The 21,359-nt window shown below is 38.5% G+C and overlaps 2 protein-coding genes across 12 annotated transcripts in view; one reads left to right on the top strand and one right to left on the bottom strand.

The window, feature by feature from the left end:
* CPEB1 (cytoplasmic polyadenylation element binding protein 1) overlaps positions 1 to 21,359 on the top strand; it is a 96,234-nt gene that overhangs the window by 36,453 nt on the left and 38,422 nt on the right. The gene's annotated exons all lie outside the window — the stretch shown is intronic.
* Positions 517 to 2,256, bottom strand: LOC118357039 (14-3-3 protein epsilon). The gene has a single exon (XM_035727875.1). It carries the CDS (start codon positions 2,173 to 2,175, stop codon positions 1,408 to 1,410), a length of 768 nt encoding a protein of 255 aa, XP_035583768.1. The 5' UTR covers positions 2,176 to 2,256; the 3' UTR covers positions 517 to 1,407.

Here is a 21,359-nt window from a genome sequence, read left to right as displayed (position 1 = left end):
ACCCTGGGACCATGACGTGAGCCAAAGGCAGACGCTTAACCACTGAGCCACCCAGGCGCCCCTGCAATACAGTATTAACTCTAGTCATTATGCTGTACATTACATCCCCATGACTTAGTTGTTTTATAACTGGAAGTTGGTACCTTTGGACTCCCTTCACCCATTTAACGCTTTCTGCCACCTCTGGCAACCACTGTTCTCTAAATTTATGAGTTTTGTTTTGTTTTTGTTTTTCTTTCTTAGATTTGACACATAAGTGAGATCACACAGTATTTGTCTTTCTCTCACTTACTTGGCATAATGTTCTCACGTTCTGTCCAGGTTATTGCAAATAGCAAGATTTCGTTACTTTTAATGGCTAGATAACACTCCATTATATTTGTGTAGCCTGTGTTCTTTATCCCTTCATCCGCTGATGGACACTTAGGTTGTTTCCATGTCCTGGCTATTGTAGATAGTGCTGCAGTGAACATGGGAGCATATATCTTTTTTTTTTTTTTTTTTTTTTTTTTAATATTTGGCATTTTTAATTTAGGTTTGTTTTATTTAAGTTTAATGTTAATTCCATGCTGTGTTTCAGTAAGAACAATACAGATTCTGTATCTGTGGCTCCAGTCAGATATCCAGTAGTACAAATTAGCTTCAAGTTACACATACTGAACAAAAGAGGTTGAGCGAGCGAAGGGGGGGGGGGCCCTGGGGGAAAGGGAAGGAGAAGAAACAAAGAATTGAACACGCATGCAGGCTTTTCCATACCACCTTCAATGCTAACCTGCTTTAGAGGGAGAGTAAAAGTAGGCAAGAATGAGCAGCCACGGATTGTTGAACTGTTACCAGCACCATGCTTTTCAGCAACATTTCAGCAGAGTTTGAAACACTTTTTACAGCAAAACCATTACAACAACTCTCCAAACAATCTTTAACCACTTCAAGCTAACACCCAATTAATTTTAAACATTGGTATAAAATTCGATTTAAACAATTAGAAAAAGGAAAAATGATACCACAATGCCTCTATAGTGTGATTAACCTCTCTTAGATGCTTGCATCACCTAGAAGTTTAATGGCTTTCGAATGTAATTTCCATTTCTAATGGTGATCTTGCCACATCTGGCAGGAGACAATACAGTAATGCTGAAAAAGCCTCTACGCAGTCCTGTTAGTGTCTTAAAGAACCTAAAAGCTGGGACCAGTAAAATCCACAGAAATTCACTCTTGCCTTTAAGAACTTTTGAAAACTGTTTTAAAAAAAAAAAAAAACCAACAGGGCAGGAACCTAAATTCTGAGACCAAATGTAAAAGTCAGATTTGGTGGTTCTCAGTGACAATGGGGGGGAATTTCCAATGGGAGTGGGATGGGAAGGAATGGGGTGGTCAGAGATGGTTTCTCTTGTTGGCTTTTATGTCTCACTGATTTTCATCTTCCACATCCTGCAGCGCTTCTTTATTCTGCTCTTCACCATCACCCTGCATGTCTGAAGTCCATAGTGTCAGATTATCACGTAACAACTGCATGATAAGTGTAGAGTCCTTATAGCTTTCTTCACTCAGCGTATCCAGTTCTGCAATTGCATCATCAAAAGCTGCTTTTGCCAACCTGCAGGCACGGTCGGGGGAATTAAGAATTTCATAGTAGAATACGGAAAAGTTGAGAGCAAGACCTAAGCGAATTGGATGCGTTGGTGGAAGTTCTGTCATTGCAATATCACTAGCAGCTTTATAAGCCACTAGGCTGTTCTCTGCAGCCTCCTTCCTGTCATTTCCTGTGGCAAATTCAGCCAGATACCTGTGGTAGTCCCCTTTCATTTTATAATAGAAAACCTTGGACTCGCCAGTGTTAGCTGCTGGAATGAGGTGTTTGTCCAGTACATCCAGAATGTCACAACAGATTAACTTTAGCTCAGTCTCAACCATTTGCCGATATTCCCGAATCATTTTTAGTTTGTCTTCTCCTCCCTTGTTTTCTTCTTTCTGTTCAATGCTGCTGATTATTCTCCAGGAAGCTCTTCTGGCTCCAATCACATTTTTATATGCAACAGATAGGAGGTTTCTTTCTTCAACTGTCAACTCCACATCCATCCCTGCTACTTTCTTCATTGATTCCACCATTTCGTCGTATCGCTCAGCCTGCTCGGCCAGCTTCGCCTGGTACACCAGATCCTCCCGATCATCCATAGCGGCAGCGGCTCCGGCAGGGTCTGCGCGACGGATGGAAGCGGATAGCGTCTCCGACTCTCTCAGCCTCTCGCTCCGTGTCCGGGCCGGGAGCATATATCTTTTTGAGTTAGTGTTTTCCTTTTCTTCAGGTAAATACCCACAAGTGGAATTGCTGGATCATACGGTATTTCGACCTTTAATTTTTTGAGGAGCTTTCATTGCATTTTCCATAGTGGCTGCATCAGTTTGCACTCCCACCAACAGTGCACGGGGGTTCCCTTTTCTTCACATTCTTGCTAGCAATTGTTATTTCTTTTTCTTTCTTTCTTTCTTTCTTTCTTTCTTTTTTTTTTTTTTTTTTTTTTTTTTTTTGACAATAGCCATTCTAACTGCTATGGAGTTTGAATGGGGTTAGATAATCTGATTGTGGTTTTGATTTGCATTTTCCCAATGATTTAGTGATGGTCAGGTATCTTTTTCATGATCTGTTGGCCATCTGTATGTCTTTTTTTTTTTTTAAATACCTGTTCATATCCTCTGCCTGTTTTTAATTGGATTATTTGGTTTTTTGCTATTGAGTTGTACAAGTTCTTATATATTTTGGATATTAATCCCTTACAGATACACAATTTTCAAATACTTTCTCCCATTTAATAGGTTGCCTTTTCATTTTGTTGATAGAATTATTGACATCTCTTGACATTGGTATTTTGTGCTTGTTCTTTTTCAGGTTTATTAATTTTTTTAAAAGATGAACTTTTGACTTTGATTATTCCCCCCCCACTCTATTATACTTTGCTTTTATATGTCGTTGATTTTTTTTCTTGCTATAGTTTTATTTGGTTTAATATACAGTTCTTTTTCTAACTTCTTGAAATAGAAGTGCTTTGATAATTTTTTTGGAGATAAAATTTGTATATAATAGATCCATCATTTAAAACTTTTACAATTTAGTGATTTCAGTATATTCACAAAATTGTGAAAGCATCACCACTAATTCCAGAATCTTTTCATCATCACAAAAAGAAAACAACCCATTAGTCATGACTCCCTGCCACTATTTCCCCATTCCCTGGCAGTTACTAATCTTTTGGTCTCTATGGATTTGCCTACTTTAGATATTTCATGTAAGTGGAATGATGTAATATGCAGTCTTTTATGTTTGGCTTTCTTCACTTAGCATAGTATTTTCAACATGCATCCATATTTACCATGAATCAGTGCATAATTCCTTTTTCTGGCTGAATAATATTCCATTATATAGTTATGTCACATATTCTTTATCCATTCATCAGTTGGTGGACATTTGGGTTGTTTACATTTTCTTGGCTATTATGAATAATACTTTTAAGAACATTTATTATGGAAGTTATATACCTAGGAATGAATTTTTGGATCATGTGTTTTAACTTCTTGAGAAATTGCGGAACTGTTTTCCAAAGCAGCTGCAACCATATTACATTGCCACCAGCAATGTATGAGGGTTTGGATTTTTTCCATATTCTTATCAGTACTTTTTATTTTTTATTTTTATTTTTTTTTGAAAAGGTTGAGAGAATCTTTTTTTTTTTTAAAGAATTTATTTGAGAGAGAGAATGAGATAGAGCACAAGAGGGGGGAGGATCAGAGGGAGAAGCAGACTCCCTGCTGAGCAGGAAGTCCGATGCAGGACTCGATCCCGGGACTCCGGGATCATGACCTGAGCCGAAGGCAGTCGCTTAACCAACTGAGCCACCCAGGCGCCCAGTACTTTTTATTTTTTTAGATGATAGCCAAACTAGTGGCTAGTAAAGTTGTATTTCATTGTGGTTTTAATTTCTCTAATGATGATTAACTTTTGGCCATGTATATTTTCTTTGGACAAATGTCTCTTTAAATCCTTTGCTCATCTAAAAATTGGGAAATTTTTTTTCTTTTAAAGTTGAACTATGAGTTCTTTTTATATATTCTACATGTTAGACCCTTATCAGATAATATGATTTGCAAATATTTTGTACATTCTGTGGGTTGTCTCAGCTTTTTTGATAGTGTTCTCCCTGTAGCACAGGGTTTTCTTGCTTTCTTGCTTCAGTTATTACATTTAGCTCTAATATTAATTTTGAATTAATTTTTGCATATGGTGTCAGGTATGGGTTTAAATTCTTTTTTTTTTTTTTGCATGTAGATATTCAGTTGTCCAAGAACTATTTGTTGAAAAGAGTATTATATTCTCCTTGAATGGTCTTAACATCCTTATAGAAAATCAGTTGGCCGTAAATGTAATGATTTATTTCTGAATTCAGTTCTGTTCCATTGATCTATGTTTGTCCTTTAGCCTGTACCACACAGCCTTGATTATTGTAGCTTTGTGTAGTAAGTCTTGAAATTAGGGAGTGTGAGTCTTCTAACACAAATCATTTTAGGTATTCTTGGTCACTCGCAATTCCATATGAATTTTAAGATCGGCTTGTTGGTTTATGCAAAGAAGACAGTTGGGCCTTTGAATCTATAGATTAATTTAGAAACTATTGCCATCTTAATATTAAGTCTTTGAATCCGTGAATATGAGGTGTCTCGTTTCTTTCAAAAATGTTTTGTAGTTTTCTTTGTACAAATCTTGCCCTGTATTTGTAAGTATGTTTATTCTTTCTTGATTCTGTTGTAAATTGTTAATTTCATTTTCAGATTATTCTTTGCTAGTGTATAAAAATATCATTGATTTTTGTTTGTTGATCTTGTACCCTGCCACTTTACTGAACTCCTTTAGCCCTAATTGTTTTGTGTGTGTGGATTCCTTAGGATTTTTTTATGTCCAAGATCATGTCTTCCTTGAGTAGCATTTTTTTCTTTTCAATCTGATGTTTTTGTTTCTTTTTCCTGCTAGTTTCCCTGGCTATCTTTGTACAGTTTTGAGTAAAAGTGACAAGAGTAGACATTCTTGTCTTGTTCCAGCCTTATGGGGAAAGCTTTCAGTCTTTGACCATTGTTTGACCAATCATGACCTGTTAGCTATGGGGTTTTGTAGAAACCCTTTATCAGGTTGAGGTTGTTCCCTTCTGTTGCTAGTTTATTAAATTTTATTTTGATCGTGAAAGGGTGTTCAGTTTTGTCAAATACTTTTTATGTGTCTGTTAAGATAATCGTGTAAATTTTGTTCTTTATTAATATGGTGTATTTCACTAATTGAGTTTTCTGTTTTGTTTATTTTATTTTATTTTATTTATTTATTTATTTGACACAGAGAGAATGACAGAGAGCAGGAACACAAGCAGGGGAGTGGGAGAGGGAGAAGCGGGCTTCCTGCTGAGCAGGGAGCCCAATGTGGGGCTCGATCCCAGGACCCTGGGATCATGGCCTGAGCCGAAGGCAGATGCTTAACGACTGAGCCACCCAGGTGCCCGAGTTTTATATGTTGAACCAACCTTGCATTCTTGGGAAAAGTCTCATTTGGTCATGGTGTGTGCAATTCTTTTTATGCACCATTGCATTCGGTTTGCTAGTATTTTGTTGAGGATTTTCATTTATATTGATAAGGTCTATAGGCCTATGATTTTCTTGTGATGTCTTTGTCTGCTTTTGGTATCAGGGCAGTACTGGCCTTATGACTGAGTTGTAAAGTGTTGTCTCTTGCATTTTTTTGTAGGACTTTATGAAGAATTGGTATAATTTCCTTTTTTAAGCCTTTGGTGGAATTTACCGGTGAAGCCATCTGGTCATGGACTTTCTTTGTGGGAAGTTTTTGATCACTAGTTCAGGTTCTTTCCTCATTATACATCTACTCAGATTGTTCTTTTGTGTCAGTTTTGACAGTTTGTTTTTGTAGGAATTTGTTCATTTCACCTAAGTTTTCTAATTTGTAGGCAGTTTTCCCCTTTTTATTTCTGTAGGGTTGGTAGTAGTAATGTCCACAGTTTCATTTCTGATTTTAGTAATTTGAGTGATCTTTTTTGTGGTCAGTCTAGTTCAAGATTTGTTAATTTTGCAGATGTTTTTCAAAGAACCAGCTTTGGGTTTTGTTGATTTTTTTTTTTTTTTTTTTAAGATTTATTTGAGAGAAAGCACAAGCAGGAGGGGCAGAGAGAGAGGGAAGGAGAATCCGAAGCAAGCTCCCCGCTGAGCAGGGAGCCCCATGTGGGGCTCGATCCCAGGACCCTGAGACCATGACCTGAGCTGAAATTAGGAGCTGGATGCTCAACCGACTGCACCACTCAGGGGCCCCGTTGTTGTTTTTTTCTGTATGGTTTTTCTAGTTTTTATTTCATTTATTTCTCCTTTAATCTTTTTTACTTTTTCCTGGTTTTTGTTTTGGCTTTTTTTCTAGTTCCTTAAGGCAGAATGCTTAGGTTATTGATTTAAGGTCTTTTTTAATACAGCTGTAATTTTCCTTCCAAGTACTGCCTTCACTGCCTGTGATATATTTTAGTATGTTGTCTTTTCCTTCATCTCCCATCCAAGTACTAACCAGGCCCAACCGTGCTTACCTAATTTCAACATCAGATGACATCAGGCATGTTCAGGGTGGTATGGCTGTAGATGTATTTTCATTCATCTCAAAGTATTTTTGAATTCTTGTGTGATTTCTTCTTTGATCCATTGATTATTTTACTTCATTTCCACATATTTGTGAATTTTCCAGTTTTTCTTTTGTATTGATTGCTGATTGCATCATGGTCAGAGAACATACTTTGATTTCAGTCTTTTCAAATTTATTTAGACTTACTTTGTGGCATTACATATGTTCTGGCTTGTAGAATATTCAGTACGCACTTAAGATTGTGTATTCTGCTTTTGTTGGATAGAGTGTTCTACAGATATCTTTAATTCCAGTTGGCTGATAATGTTCAAATCTTCTGTTTTGTTGGTCTTCTGTCTTGTTTTGTCCATTATCGAAAATGAAGTATTTATGTTTCCAACTATTGTTGAAATATGTTTTATCCCATCAATTATTTTTTACTTAATATATTTTAGTACTTTTTTCTTAGATTCACCTATGTTTATAATTGTTACATCTGCTTCATGTATTAATCTTTTTTCATTATAAAACTCCCTTTGTCTCTAGGCACATTTTTTAGAGGGGGGAGGGGCAAGGAGGGGGGGGGGAGAGAGAATCTTAAGCAGGCTCTACACTGGGTGTGCCCTATGCAGGGCTTGATCTCACAACCCTGAGATCATGATCTGAGCCAAAATTAAGAGTCGGACGCTGAACCAACTGAGCCACCCAGGTGCCTTAGCATGGACAATTTTTGTTTTAAGATTTATTTCATCTGATTTTAGTATAGCCACTCCATCTCTTTTGATTACTGCTTTCAGGGTATATCTTCTTATATTTTTTTACTTTCAACCTATTTGTGTCTTTGTATCTTAAGTGTATCTTTTATATAGTGTATGTTTGGTTCGTGGGTCTTAAAAATCCATTTTGCCAATCTCTGCCTTTTTAGTTGGAGAATTTAGTACATTTACATTTAATGTAATTACTGGTAAGGTAGAATATACGTCTGTCATTTTATTATTTACCATATTTCTTATGTCCTTTTTTGTTCATTAATTGCCTTCTTTTGTGTCAAGTATATATTTATTGTACCATTTTAATTTCCTTGTCTTCTTTTACTGTATTTTTTGAGTTTGTTGATGGCTGCCCTGGAGGTTACAAAAAGCATTTTAATTTATAACAATGTAGTTCATATTAATACCAATGTAATTTCAGTAGTATACATAAACTTGGCTCCAGTATTGCTGCAATTCCCTCCCTCTTTTGTACTGATAGTGTCATACAGAATACATCTTTATACATTGTATGCTTATCAATCCAGATTTATAATTACTGCTTTTATTCAGTTATCTTTTAATAAGGTAGAAAAAATGTAAACAAAGACACATTTATAGTCTATTTTATTTACCTGTGTACTTTTTTGGTGTCTTTGTTACTTTGTGTGTATTAAAGTAACTGTTCAGTGTCCTTTTGTTTTAGCCTGAAGGACTACCTTTCGTATTTATGTAGGGCAGGTATGCTAACGATAAATGCTTAGTTTTTGTTTAATTTGGGAATGTCTTAAATTCTTCCATTTTTCTTTTTTAAGATTTTTTATTTATTTGACAGAGACAGAGCGAGAGAGGGAACACAGGCAGGGGGAGTAGGAGAGGGAGAAGCAGGCTTCCTGCCGAGCAGGGAGCCCGATATGGGGCTCGATCCCAGGACCCCAGGACCATGACCTGAGCCCAAGGCAGATGCTTAACGACTGAGCCACCCAGGCGCCCCAAATTCTTCCATTTTTGAAGGATTGTTTTCTTGTCCATAGAATTCTTGGTAGAGTTATTTCTTTGAACCCAGATGAAACCCTGAATGTTTCATCGCATTGCTTTCTGGTTTCCATGGGGTTGCTGATAAGAAATAAGCACTGCCTTAATCTTTTTTTTTTTTTTTTTTTTTTTTTAAGATTTTTACTTACGTATTTGAGAGAGAGAGATCACAAATAGGCAGACAGGCAGGAAGAGGGAGAGAGAAAAGCAGCCCCCCCCCCCCCCCCCGCTGAGCAGGGAGCCCGATGTGGGGCTCAGTCCCAGGACCCTGAGACCACGACCTGAGCCAAAGGCAGGTGCTCAACTGACTGAGCCACCCAGGTGCCCCAGCACTGCCTTAATCTTTTTGAGGATCCCTTGTACATGACTTGTGAAGAGTTGCTTTTGACTCGCACATTCCAAGATTCTTTTTACTTCTGGCTTTGACAGTTTGATTCTGATGTCTCTGTGTGACTTTCTTTGTATTAATTCTACTTAGACTTTGTTGAGTTTCTTGAGGGTGTAGATTGATATTTTTAATCAAATTTGGGAAGTTTTTGTCATTTTTTTCTTTATATAATCTCTCTTCTTTTTTCTCTCCTTCTGGAACTTTTAATGTATGTCTGTCAGTACACTTAATTTATCCCATGGGTATCCAAGACTCCCTTCACTTTACTTTGTTATTTTTTCTTTTTCTTCCTCAAACTGGATAACCTTAATGTACCTATGTCTTGGTTTGCTCATTCTTTCTTCTATTTAAATCCTGAGATGCTGTACTGAATTTTTCATTTGTTATTGTACTTTTCAGCCACAGAATTTCTAATTGGTTCCTTCTTATAATATTAACTCTTTATTGTTTGGTGAGACATTGTTCTCATACTTGCTTTTAATCTCTTAGATGTGGTTTCCTTTTAGCTATGTAAACATACTTAAATTGCTGAATGAAGTCTTTGTCTAGTGCTTGGAATGTCTAGTCTTTGTAAGGTAATTTCTTTTGATTTCCTTTTTTCCCCTGTGGATGGACCATATTTTCTTGTTTCTTTGTAGATCTTGTAAACATTTTGTTGAAAAGCAGATACTTATTTAATATGAAAAGTCTAGAAATCAGATTTTCCCTCTTCCCAGGGCTTGTTGTTCTTTCTGTTTGTTGTTCAGGGGCTTTCCTCAACTTCTTCTGTAGAATCTCTACTTAGTTATCTTATTGGTCACCTAATGACTACAAAGAGATTTCCTTACATGCTTGGAACCAATAAGTCTCCAGCCTTTGCTAAGGGGCTCAGCATACCTTCCATTCTGAGCCATATAGCTTATGACAGTATTGTAGCCTTCAGTTGACTGCTTGTGCAGAGCCTTAACCTTAACCAGAAGTGAGCTCTCAGGGCTCTCTTAGGGCTTAGCATGCATGTGGCCCTCTAGATGCCCAGAACTATGTTGAGCTTTTTAAACCCGCCTATAGATATCTCATTCCCTAGCTTTTCCTTATAAGAATTTTTTGGCAATCTGTTGTTTGCCCAAATTATTATTTACTACTTGAGGCACCAGATGTTTCACAGTTGCCTTTGATTGTTGGACAGACTTCCCCTGGAGAAAGGCTATTAATACTAGATGAGATCTGGGGCAGGTCAAGCAAAGACAGCCTTAATAGAAATGAGAACTTGCAGGGAACGACCAGAAAGGTCAAGTAATGACAATCTCTGAGGATGGGATTTGAGTTTTGACCTTGTTCTGTCCGTTACAGTGGCTGCCAGGCTGCTAATTTTCACTGTGATTGTGGGCTGTTTATTTTCAGGGTGACTGCAGAGCTAAGGAGGAGGAGATGGAATATTGTAAGTTAAAAGGCCATAAAGCATACTGTTTTTACCAGGATCCAGCTGATGTTCCCCAATTACTGTAAGCCTTTGTTTCATTTCCAGAGCTCTGAAAAAGTTCATTCTAACAGTTTTTTGCCAGTGTTTTCACTGCTTTTATAGAGGAAAAAATTTTTGGAGGTACTTACTTGGCCATTTACCTGACATCATCCTGATCATCAGTTTTTTTTTTTATTTCTAATATGTGCATCAAAGGCTGTAAGTTTCCTTCCAAATATGGGTTTTAGTGCATTCTATGACTTGTGGTGTCTTTTTAATTATCACTTAAAAATCTTTTCTAATTTCCATTGGATGTCTTGTTAACCCCTGAAGAAGTGTGTGGTTTATCTTCAAAATATTGGGGACTTGTTGTCTTTTTGTAATGGAGTTCTATAATCATAATGGAATGAAGATGAAAATCTTCCATATGATTTCAGTCTTGAAATTTGTTGAGGCTTTCTTTATGGTCTAGCATATGCCCTAGTTTGTTAAATGTTCTGTGTACATTGTAAAGAAATTGTGTGGGGCACATGTTCATGCCTTGTTCTTTTTATGTCTGGAAGGTCTGGTTTGTTGATTTTACATTTCACATCTTCTATATTTTTTTATTTTTGGTCTGCTTATCTGACCAGTTTCCAAGAGAAATGTATTTTTTGTTGTTACGGATTTTTGTAAATCAAATTTTAGAATTATAGCCTCCTTATGGATTGATTTCTTTATACTTATGAAATGTCCTGTTTTTTATCTCTTATTTTTGCCTTAAAGTTAGCTTTGAGGGGTGCCTGGACTGCTCAGTTGGTTTAGCGGCTGCTTTTGGCTCAGGTCATGGTCTCAGAGTCCTGGGATAGAGCTCCACATCAGGCTCCCTGCTCAGCGGGAGGAATCTGCTTTTCTCTCTCCCCCTGCCTGCCCCTCCCTCCACCTCGTCGTGTCTACCTCTCTTTCTCTCAAATAAATAAAATCTTAAAAAAAAGTTTAGTTTGATAGTAGTTTAGTTATACCAGCTTTCTTTCCTTAGCTTTGGCATGGCCTGCCTCATACTGTGTATTTCAGCCTGTTGTTGACCTTATATTTTTAAGAACTGATTCTGTTAAGTAGCAGATGGTGGAAATTTTGAATTTTTTTTTAAATCAGTTCTTCCAATAAGTGTTTTAATTGCAGTTTTGGGGTTTTTAAACATCTGTTAATATACTTAGGCTTTAATCTGTCAACTTTATTGGATCTTCTCTTTGTCCTTCATGTCCTGTGTGACTGTCTTTTAGATTAATCAGGTATTCTTTATTCAGACTTCCCTTTTCTGTTGTTTGATTAAACATTCTTCTACTGTTCTACCCTAGTTTTTTCATCCCTTCCCGGAAAATGCCGGAAATTGCTAGAACTCTGATTACCCTGTCCCCGCAGTTTCTGTGGTATTGTTACTATGCATTTTAACTACGTGTATATATATTTTTAAACTCGAGAATTACTTTATATAACTATTATTTACTTAGTTTAGCTCACATGTACTCTTTTTTTCTTTTCTGAATATATGTGGGTTCACTTTTCTGCTGCCAGAGGAACATCTTCAGTGTTCTCTTCAGTGTGAGTCTACCAGCAATCAATTTTTTAAAAATTTTCCCTGAAAATGTCTTTATTTAACTTTCATTTCTTAGGACATTCTTATTGGTTATAGAATTCCTGGTTGCCATTTATCATTCCACTCCACATATGTTCATTATCTTTAGGCTTTTAAGGTTTTGTTGAGAAATCTGTTGCTCTTTTTTGAAATCTCTTGTTATTTAATGTCTTGCAATTTGTTTTCATTGTCCCCATGTTTTCTCTGGTGTTTCACTCTGAGTCTGTGTATGATATATATATTTTTTTAAATTTTTCTTGCTTGTGGGTTCTTGGGCTTCTTATATGTATGGATGGGTGTTTTCTCTGTTCAGTTCACAGTCATTGTCTATTCACATATGGCCTCTGCTTCATTTTTCTCTTTTCCCTGTGACTGCAGTTAAACGTCGACTCCAGTTACTCATTTGATCCTTGGTCTCTCATCCTCTTTCTAGTATTTTCTTTTTTTTTCCCCCCTCTCCACCTTGTTTTGGACATTTTGGCCCTGTGTTCTAGTCACTTCTTGTCCTGTACTGTACTTCATTTACTGTTAAGCTCTATCTGAGGAGTTTCCAATTTCTGGTATTTTGGTGAGCGGTTTTGGTCTCTGGCTTCATTCTGGTTCATTTTTACCCTGAGGTGCCCTTGGGGTCCTAGCCTAGCGGACAGGGTGTCCTGTTAGACTCCCTGCTGGGCAGGGTCATTGTAACCTCTTTCCCTTTGTTCCTCCAGGTTTTAGACCCAAACCCCAGTGTCTCTGAGCAGTGCAGATACCATCAGACGGTCAGTGACTTGGGTGCTCTCGTGTTTGGCTTTCTCTTCTGGGTTCCTGCTTTCTTTCAGAACTGACCTGTAGTTCTCTACTGTCTTCTATGATCTCAGATGCTTTTCAGATAATGTCTGTCTTTATCACCATTTTTTTATTTTCTGGAAAGTTAGTCTGAATAACCTTGTCAGCCACAACTGGAAATGAAACTTGAATGGTTTTAAATTTTGATTTAACCTTTGTTTTATTTTTATTTTTTTTTAAGATTTTATTTATTCAACAGAGAGACAGAGAGCACATGTAGGCAGAGCGGTAGGTAGAGGGAGAGGGAGAAGCAGGCTTCCCACTGAGCAGGGAGCCCGACGTGGGGCTCGATCCCGGGACCCTGGGATCATGACCTGAGCCGAAGGCAGCCGCTTAACGACTGAGCCACCCAGGTGTCCCTAACCTTTGTTTTAATTCTTCTCTAGTACGGGTACCTACTGGGAACGGTTGCTGTAAAGAAATGTATAAGAGATGGCACATGTAAAGAGCCTAGCATGCATCCATTGCATGGTAGTGAGTAATTTTTCCAATTTTCTTTCATTTTTCAACATTTTTTTGTCCTCCTGCTTCATATAATTCTTGGAAAACTACTTTGTCTTTCCACTTAAGTGTTTTGTTTTTTTTTTTTTTAGCTCTTTTTACCAACCAGACCATTCATTGGTTTTAGTTACGTAATCAGATTTTAACTTTCAAGGTTTCCTGTGGATTTTGTAGTTTCTGGGAATATTTATTTCAAAATTGCTTGTTCTTGGCTTTATTAGCCTTTATTTCCTTAGGTGTAGGTTTCATGTTAAGCTTGCTGCCTCATGATTCTGTTGGTCTTCTGAAAATATTTGGTCAATATTGGTTGTAACTTGTATTTTAAAATGGCCTTTGAGCCATTTTAAATTTAAATCTCAAATTGTATTTGAGATTGCCTGAAAGGTGGGTGTGCACATACCATCTAAGTTTATTACAGCCTCCCCTCAGGATGGGAGAGCACTTCAGAGGTGATAGTGAGCACTGCTAGAAAGTGGCCGTAGCAGCCACTTTTCTCTTTACCTGGATGCAGTAATGCATTAGGGGCTGCCAAAGACAACTTTTCATTTATTTTTATTAGCTCATAGATTTTTATAAAAGTAACTTCACTCATCAACTATTTAAGTGGAAGAATAAAACACTTAGTAAAGCCACATAAATGCTTGATTATTTTTTTCATTTACTTTTTTTCATAATATTGAGCTGAGTCTCTAGCATTCTCAGAAGCTGACCAGTATATTGTTTTCCACTATCATTGTGAGCTCATGGATGTGATGTGTTTGATGTGTCTTGATCCACTGCAGTTATCTGTTTTTGTTCAGATTGTCCAATCTTTGAACAGTTGAGCTCTCACACCCAGTAGGGTGGCTATAAGAAGAAAAAAAAAAAACAGGCAATAACAGTTGTAGAAAAACCAGACCCCTCAGAAATTGCTACTGCAAAATATTACAGCTGATTTGTAAACAGTTTAACAGTTTTGAAGGATAAACATAGAGTTTACTATATGACTTAGAAATGTGCTCCTGGGTGTCGACCTAAGAGAAATGGAAACGTGTCCCCACAAAAACTTGAATATGACCCTTTATAACTTATTATTCATAATATCCCAAACATGGAAACGATTCAGATGTCAACTGATGAGTGGATAAACTGGTGTGTGTTATATTCATACAGTGAAATATCATTTGGCAATAGACAGGAATGAAGGCCTAATTCATGCTAAAATACCGATGAACTTTGAAAACAAATGCTAAAGTGAGAAAAGCCAAAGACCCCGTGTTACATCATTTCTATGAAATGCCCAGAATGAGCAAATAATGTAGTTATAGAAGGATTATTGGGCTTCTTCTTCTTCTCTTTTTTTTTAAGATTTAGAGAGAGAGTGTGCGTGCAGTGGGGAGGGGCAAAAGGGGAGGGGGAGAGAGAACCTTAAGCAGACTCCCTGCTGAGCACAGAGCCTGACACGGGTTTCTATCCCATGACCCTGAAATCATGACCAGAGCCAAAACCAAGAGTTGGACACCTAACTGACTGAGCCACCCAGGCGCCCCAGTTACTGGATTTCTTTGGACTGGGAAAAGTTGGAGGGAAATGGTGGTTGAGTGCTAAAGGGTACTCATTTCTTTTTGCAGTGATGGAATATTCTAAAATTGGTTGTGATCATGATTGTACAACTCTGGAAATACAAAAACCATTGAACTGCATGTTTTTAGTGGGTGAATATGTGACTAAGGAGAAAGGAATATTTGCAGTATGTAACAGAGGATTAACTTTCTCAAATTAGAGTGTTCTTATGAATTAGACTAAACCCTGTTTTAAAAAATTGAACACACATGAAGAGACTATTCTTTGAGTCATCATACAATAAACTGCTGTCGGTGCTGGGAATACAGATGTGAACAGATGTGTCTCTGTAGAGAAGATGTAGAGAAGAGCTGTGAACTGTATGCATGTAACTACAGGAGTGTTGTGGGGAACAGGGACACATAGTTCAGTTATGCTAAGTTACATGGAAACATCTGAACTGAGGGAGCGTGGCAGAGAATGGCAGTGTGGGGAGGGTTTGTGATTGCATGAATGATTTCCCCACATACTGGTAAGGGAGATCCTCTCTCTGAAGAAGTGGCATTTATGCTGAAGATCCCAGGGAAGAGGAGCCAGCCATAGGGAGGAAGTGATTTAATACCAGGGCAAAACAAACAGGAACGTCCTGAGGGAGGTGGGATGGGTCTGAAATTAGTATAGTTGAGGGGTGGGAAGGGTGGTAAGTGGTGAAGCAGAGTTAAAAGGAAGTGATTTCAGTAGTCCAGGTGAGGAGTGTGTTGGCTTGGACTGTATGGTAGGTAAGTGGACAGATTCAGTGTGGATTTCAGAAGTAGGTTTAACAGGACTTGCTGATTGTGGTGGTTGAGGGAGAGTAGAATCAAATTTGTCTGGCAAACTTAGGTGGATCCATTTTCTGAATACCAGGAGGAAAAAGGGGACAGTTAACTCTGTGGAAGTGAAAGAATGCTATGAAAGAATGCTAACTCTTATAAAAGGTAAAGACATTAAGTAGACCCTTGCCATTCAGTCCAAGATTTTTACCACAGATTTAAACAACTGGATTCTAGTTTTACCTATTAGATTCATGCAAAGTAAAATTTGGTAAGGGTGTGGAGAAATAGTCCACATATAGTTGGGAATTCAGACTGAAATTACTCTTGGGACAATTTTGGCCAACATCTATCAGCTTTAAACATACTGGATCATGAGAAATATGCACTTGTCAAGAATGTTCCCCTAAGAAAGTGAAAGTAAATGTAGAGGAATGTATATTGCCTTACTGTTTGTAGAAGAAGAAATAACTACTAGGAAAGACCTGAATGTCCATCAGTGAAAATGTGACAAAAGCTCACGGGATGGACTACCATACTGTCACAAAACTGACTCCAAAATACAGTATTTGAAAAAAGATGTGAAATATTACATTTGACCCTTTGTGTATGTTTTTTTTAAAAGCTATGCATTTACGTGCTTTGTGCACATGAAAGAATCTTCTAAAGGTACCTCCAGGCTGGGGAATTTGAGGAAGGAGATAATTCTCACTTTTATTTTCCTTTCCTATTTGAAGTCATGCACATCACTTCTTGGCCTTTTGGCTAAGATCAAGGGAAGTTGTGCACACTACTGTCACTAACTCTGAATGTGGCAGTGAACCTCCCTGGAGGACAGTCTTTGACCATGTCTCATTCTCATGATAGAATTCTAGAAATACTGGACTGCTAACATCTGTACAGGATATAAGCACAAAGAGACTCGATACCTATGACCAAGAACATCCCAGAAGGTTTACCAAGTTCTTTTCTTAAAAGACCGCTCATTTTTATTTAAATATACTGTTTTTTAATATATCATGAGTTCCAGGGTGCCTGGGTGGGTCAGTCGGTTGAGCATCGACTCTTGATTTCAGCTCAGGTTATGATCTCAGGGTTGTGCGATCGAGCCCCACACGGGCTCTGCACTGGTTGTGGAGTCTGCTTAAGATTCTCTCCCTCTCTCTCTGCCTCTGCCCCGTGCATGTGTGCGCGCGCTCTCTCTCAAAATAAATTTTAAAATACCATAAATTCCTTTGTCGGAGAGCTTACCCAGATTTTAAATTCTTAAAACCATTTTCTGAATTTTTTTTGTGATTTATGTTTGCTATAGATGAATTGGAAAATTCAGTACCAATTTATATGTCCTCCTGCCTGTAGTCTACTTCGGTTGTTTGGAAGACTGTTAGTCCCTTTCTGTGTACGTCTGGACATTTTCATGCAGTTGTAATCCTGCTTTCCAGGGTTTATTCTCCTTCCCCAGGTACTTAAGCATTCTCCTCCATCATGTGTGGAGACAGGAATATTATTAATGGCTAAGTTCCTACCTCTTAATGAGCAAAATAGTTATTTTCAGCTTCTCACCATTAATAGCTTTGTGACAAACATCTCTATAGGTAGGCATTTCTCTGCATTTATGAGTATTTACTTAGAGATTCTTAGCAGTACAATTACTGAGTTGAACGGCTTTAATTTTTTAAGCTCCTTATGATTTATGGAAATGCTGTCCTTTTATGGTCCCTCCAGCAATTTGAGAGTGCTTGTCTTATGTATTAGGCAGAGAAGAAAATTATCAAAATAATTCCTCACCACTGCATATTATACCTTTAATTTTTCTGGTTTGGTAAGCAGAATTCTTAGTTGAATTCCCATTTGTTTTAAAGTGGAACAACTTTTTTTTTTTTTTTTTTTAACAGCATTAGTGTTTTATCTTTTCCCTTGTTGAATTTCCTACTGACCTTCTCTCTCTCTCTGATTGGAAACGCCACCAGACCCTCTGGAAAAACCAAACTGCCTGAAAGACCATTGTATTCCTTCCTTTGTTGTGAAGTTAAAAGAAAATATGTAGCTTTTTAATTCATTGTTACCTAGTTCCTGTGAATAACATCCTGTGAGGAAAATGTGTTAAAATCGGCTTAGACGGGCAAACACTCCTCACAGGCAGTTTTGACTCTTTGGGATGTTAATGATGGCCAGGAATAGGGCTTGTCCTGAGTCACACCTGTGTAGCTCTGTGTCCCTGTGGAGGAAGGGGTGTGTGTGTGTGTGTGCGTGCGTGTGCGTGTGCGCGCGCAGGTGTGAATCCAGATTTGGAATAGCTGTGACTCCACCTTGAACCTCTGTCCTTCGATTCTTTCCCAGTGAATACGGGATACGGACTAACTTTTAAGTGTTCATTCTTAGGCACATCAGTTGAGTTTCTGGTTTTTACCAGCAATCCATCTGTTTCAGACGAAATATAACTTAGGTAACTTTTTGTTCTGACCAAAATTCAGAGAGCAGGAGAGAGATCAAATTTGTTTAACATGCCTTTCTTTTTTTAAAAGGAAATTAATTTTTAAAAGTAGGGGTCTCTACAAACAGTGCTATAGTTTAAAGTGCTTTAAATCTTAACCAAATGCTTAGGAAAATGTAGTCAGAAATTTTTAGAGATTTATTTGTTTTATTCATTGTTATTTTATGTTATTCTAACATTTATTGTTAGAAAGGGCAAATCTTACACTCAACTGGGTTGTTGTTTTTTTTAAAAGATTGTATTTATTTATTTGACAGAGACACAGCGAGAGAGGGAACACAAGCAGGGGGAGTGAGAGGGAGAAGCAGGCTTCCCGCTGAGCAGGGAGCCCGATGCAGGGCTCGATCCCAGGACCCTGGGACCATGACCTGAGCCAAAGGCAGATGCTTAACAACTGAGCCACCCAGGCGCCCCATTGTTTTTTTTTTTATTTTAACCTTGTAGAAGAAAATAATACCATCTTATTGATGGAAAGGCCACCTGATCTCATCCTCACAGAAAGTAGGGCAGGGGTTATGAACTGAAAATTGATAGCTACTGGCTGTTTTTAATTCTTCTGTTAGGAAAAAAATGCTTCAACTATCTAATAACCAAAGATGTTGTAAATCAGACAAGATATTTGGAAAGCAGACTTCCTCAGGGAAATCCTAACCTACCTTCCCCCATGGGGCCAGGAACCTCTTTTTTTTTTTTTTTTAAACATTCATTTTTAAGTAGTCTCTATAGCCAGCGTGGCACTCGAACTCACAACCGCGAGATCAGGAGCAGCATACTCCACTGACTGAGCCAGCCAGGTGCCCCAGGGCCAAGAACTTCCTTTATGTACTGTGCTGTCAGTTTGTGTCTTCACTCACATGGCAGCTCATCATCGGTGTGATTCTTTGGACGGCTGCACACTGGAGTCACTGACTTGCAAATCTCTAAAGGCAAGAGCTATAGCTGTTTTTTCTTCCCTTATCATATTAGCTGCTGCCTGACACATAAGAATCTCACTTCAGTACTTTTTTTAAACCTAACACATTGGCAGAACTTAGAGTTGGATAACACCAGTGTTGGTAAAGGTGTTCACAAATGCATAGAAAATGATATAAGAGAAATCTATTTTAAACTATTAGAGGAGATTAGAAGTGAGGATGAGCAGTGTTGCAGGAATGAAAGTGAGGTTTACTTTACCCTGTCCTTGTGTATTGTCTTGAGGTACTACCTTTTTTGTCTTTGACGTAAAGTGTACGTCCACCCCGAGTGCTGGTGTGTCACTTTGACATCTAAGCCAGCCCAGCCACCTTGGTCACATGGCTTCACCTCGTTTGAGCTTCGGTGTCAACACTTAACAAAATGGATCTAATGCCTTCTCCGTGTGTTCTTATCTTTTTCATTTTTAATAATTTTATTCCAAAATATTCAACATGTGATTTATATAAACAGGAGGTATTTTATTGTTTTTTTCATACTAAGTCTTCAAAATGCAGTGAATACATAGTTTAAAATTTTTCACTGAGATACACTTGACGTATAACATTGTGTTAGTATTAGGTGTATAACATGATTTGATACATGAATTTATTGCAAGATTATATGCAGTTTATTCTAATGACCTACATTATATTTCACATTCACAGCCTATCTTGATTTGAACTGTAAATTTTCATCCAAAATAGTTTATGTATTTAAATCTTATAAAATATAAAGTTGAAAATGTAGATTCACATTGTTCTGAACCATACTAAAAGTGTTCCAATAACAGACCCCAGTTGCCATTTTTTAATTCAAATGTTAATTCACTTCCCTAGTTGGAATAGCTACTTTTTAAGTGCCCAGTGGCCCCATGTAGCTAGTGTGTTCTGAATGGGACACGGCAGTCCCAAAGGAATGTGGGACACAGTACGGCAGGCCAGGGGGTGGCATCCGTCCTCTCTGGTTCACCTTAGGATTCTTGAGCCTGCCAGGGGGTGGCATCCGTCCTCTCTGGTTCACCTTAGGATTCTTGAGCCTGGCAGCTAATCCAAATTTGCTTATGTCCTTGGCTCTCGAAGTGAAATTTCTGGCTGTCCTGTTTACCGTGGGGATGATTTCGTTGCTCCATATGCTGTCCCCTTATGAGACAGTCTCAGAGTTTGACCAGGAAGCAGAACCACGATGGTTATTATGGACTCTGAGAACTTATTAGAGGACTTAGATATTATGGGACTTAGATTACATTGTTGGCGGGGGGTTGGGTGGGGAGGTGAAAGGTCACGGAAGCATCACTCAACAGCCCTCTTGAAGTACTGGTGTAGGTGGACAGTCGGGGCTCACAGGGCACTCTAGGCGAGACCGATCTGGCTGCTAGCGTCAGGCCTGCAGGGGGAGCCGGTGGATGATCGGTAGAAAGCTGTTGCCACTGCCCCCGGAGGTGGGTCTGGGCTTGCTCTTGTCTCCGGGGCCTGTTATAGGGTGGAATCACAGATGTGGAGTGCAGGAGAGCAAGCACGAAGCTGGATGCCAGCATCTTTGTGTCTGTCCCTCACTGTGTCCGACTCTGCTGACCTCATGCTCTTTGGCTTTCTCAGCCCAGCTCCATATGAGGTTGTCTGTAGAGAGGGGGACAGAGAACACTTGGACTTGAGGAGAGTACAGTATAGAGGGGCTGTGGTAGAAAGTGGGAGGGGGACCAACCCTGAGACTCCAGTCTGTGAAAGGAAATGCATCTTAGCAGATTGTTCCAGAGCCTGTCCAAGGACTCTGCTCTTTTTCTTGCTTTATAAAGCAGGGACTGTGATGTTTAATTTCTAAAATCCTTGATCTGTGTGGTACCATCCCCATCTGCTGGAATGTCGGGGCTTTGCCACTCAAAGCTAAGGCTTGATGGTGTTTTGATCACAGGTAGTGTTACTCCCACTGCAGTGTGCGCCTTCCAGCTTCTGAACGTAAGTGTTTTTATTTTTGACTAAAGAAGAAATGAGTACAATTATGGGAAGAGAGGCAACTGTGCAGAGGTCAAGGGTTAAAGCCGGAATCCATAAGTGAGGGGCCTGGACTAAGTGGACTCCAAAGTCCCTCCTATTTTTTTTTTTTTAAAGATTTTATTTATTTGACAGAGACACAGCGAGAGAGGGAACACAAGCAGGGGGAGTGGGAGAGGGAGAAGCAGGCTCCCCGCGGAGCAGGGAGCCCGATGCGGGGCTCGATCCCAGGACCCTGGGATCATGACCTGAGCCGAAGGCAGATGCTTAACCGTTGAGCCACCCAGGGGCCCCATAAAGTCCCTTCTATTTTTAATATTCTGTGGTTTATTGTATTTAAATTATAATCCTAATTTTGTATTGTTA

Source organism: Zalophus californianus, chromosome 6 (assembly GCF_009762305.2).
Source record: "Zalophus californianus isolate mZalCal1 chromosome 6, mZalCal1.pri.v2, whole genome shotgun sequence".
NCBI lineage: Eukaryota > Metazoa > Chordata > Mammalia > Carnivora > Otariidae > Zalophus > Zalophus californianus.
The sequence above is the reverse complement of the archived record's forward strand: the minus strand, read 5'-3'. Positions and strand labels throughout refer to the sequence as shown.

Bases quoted from the DNA above. Each gene is read 5' to 3' on its own strand.
- LOC118357039 (XM_035727875.1), bottom strand. From the start codon at position 2,175: ATGGATGATCGGGAGGATCTGGTGTACCAGGCGAAGCTGGCCGAGCAG.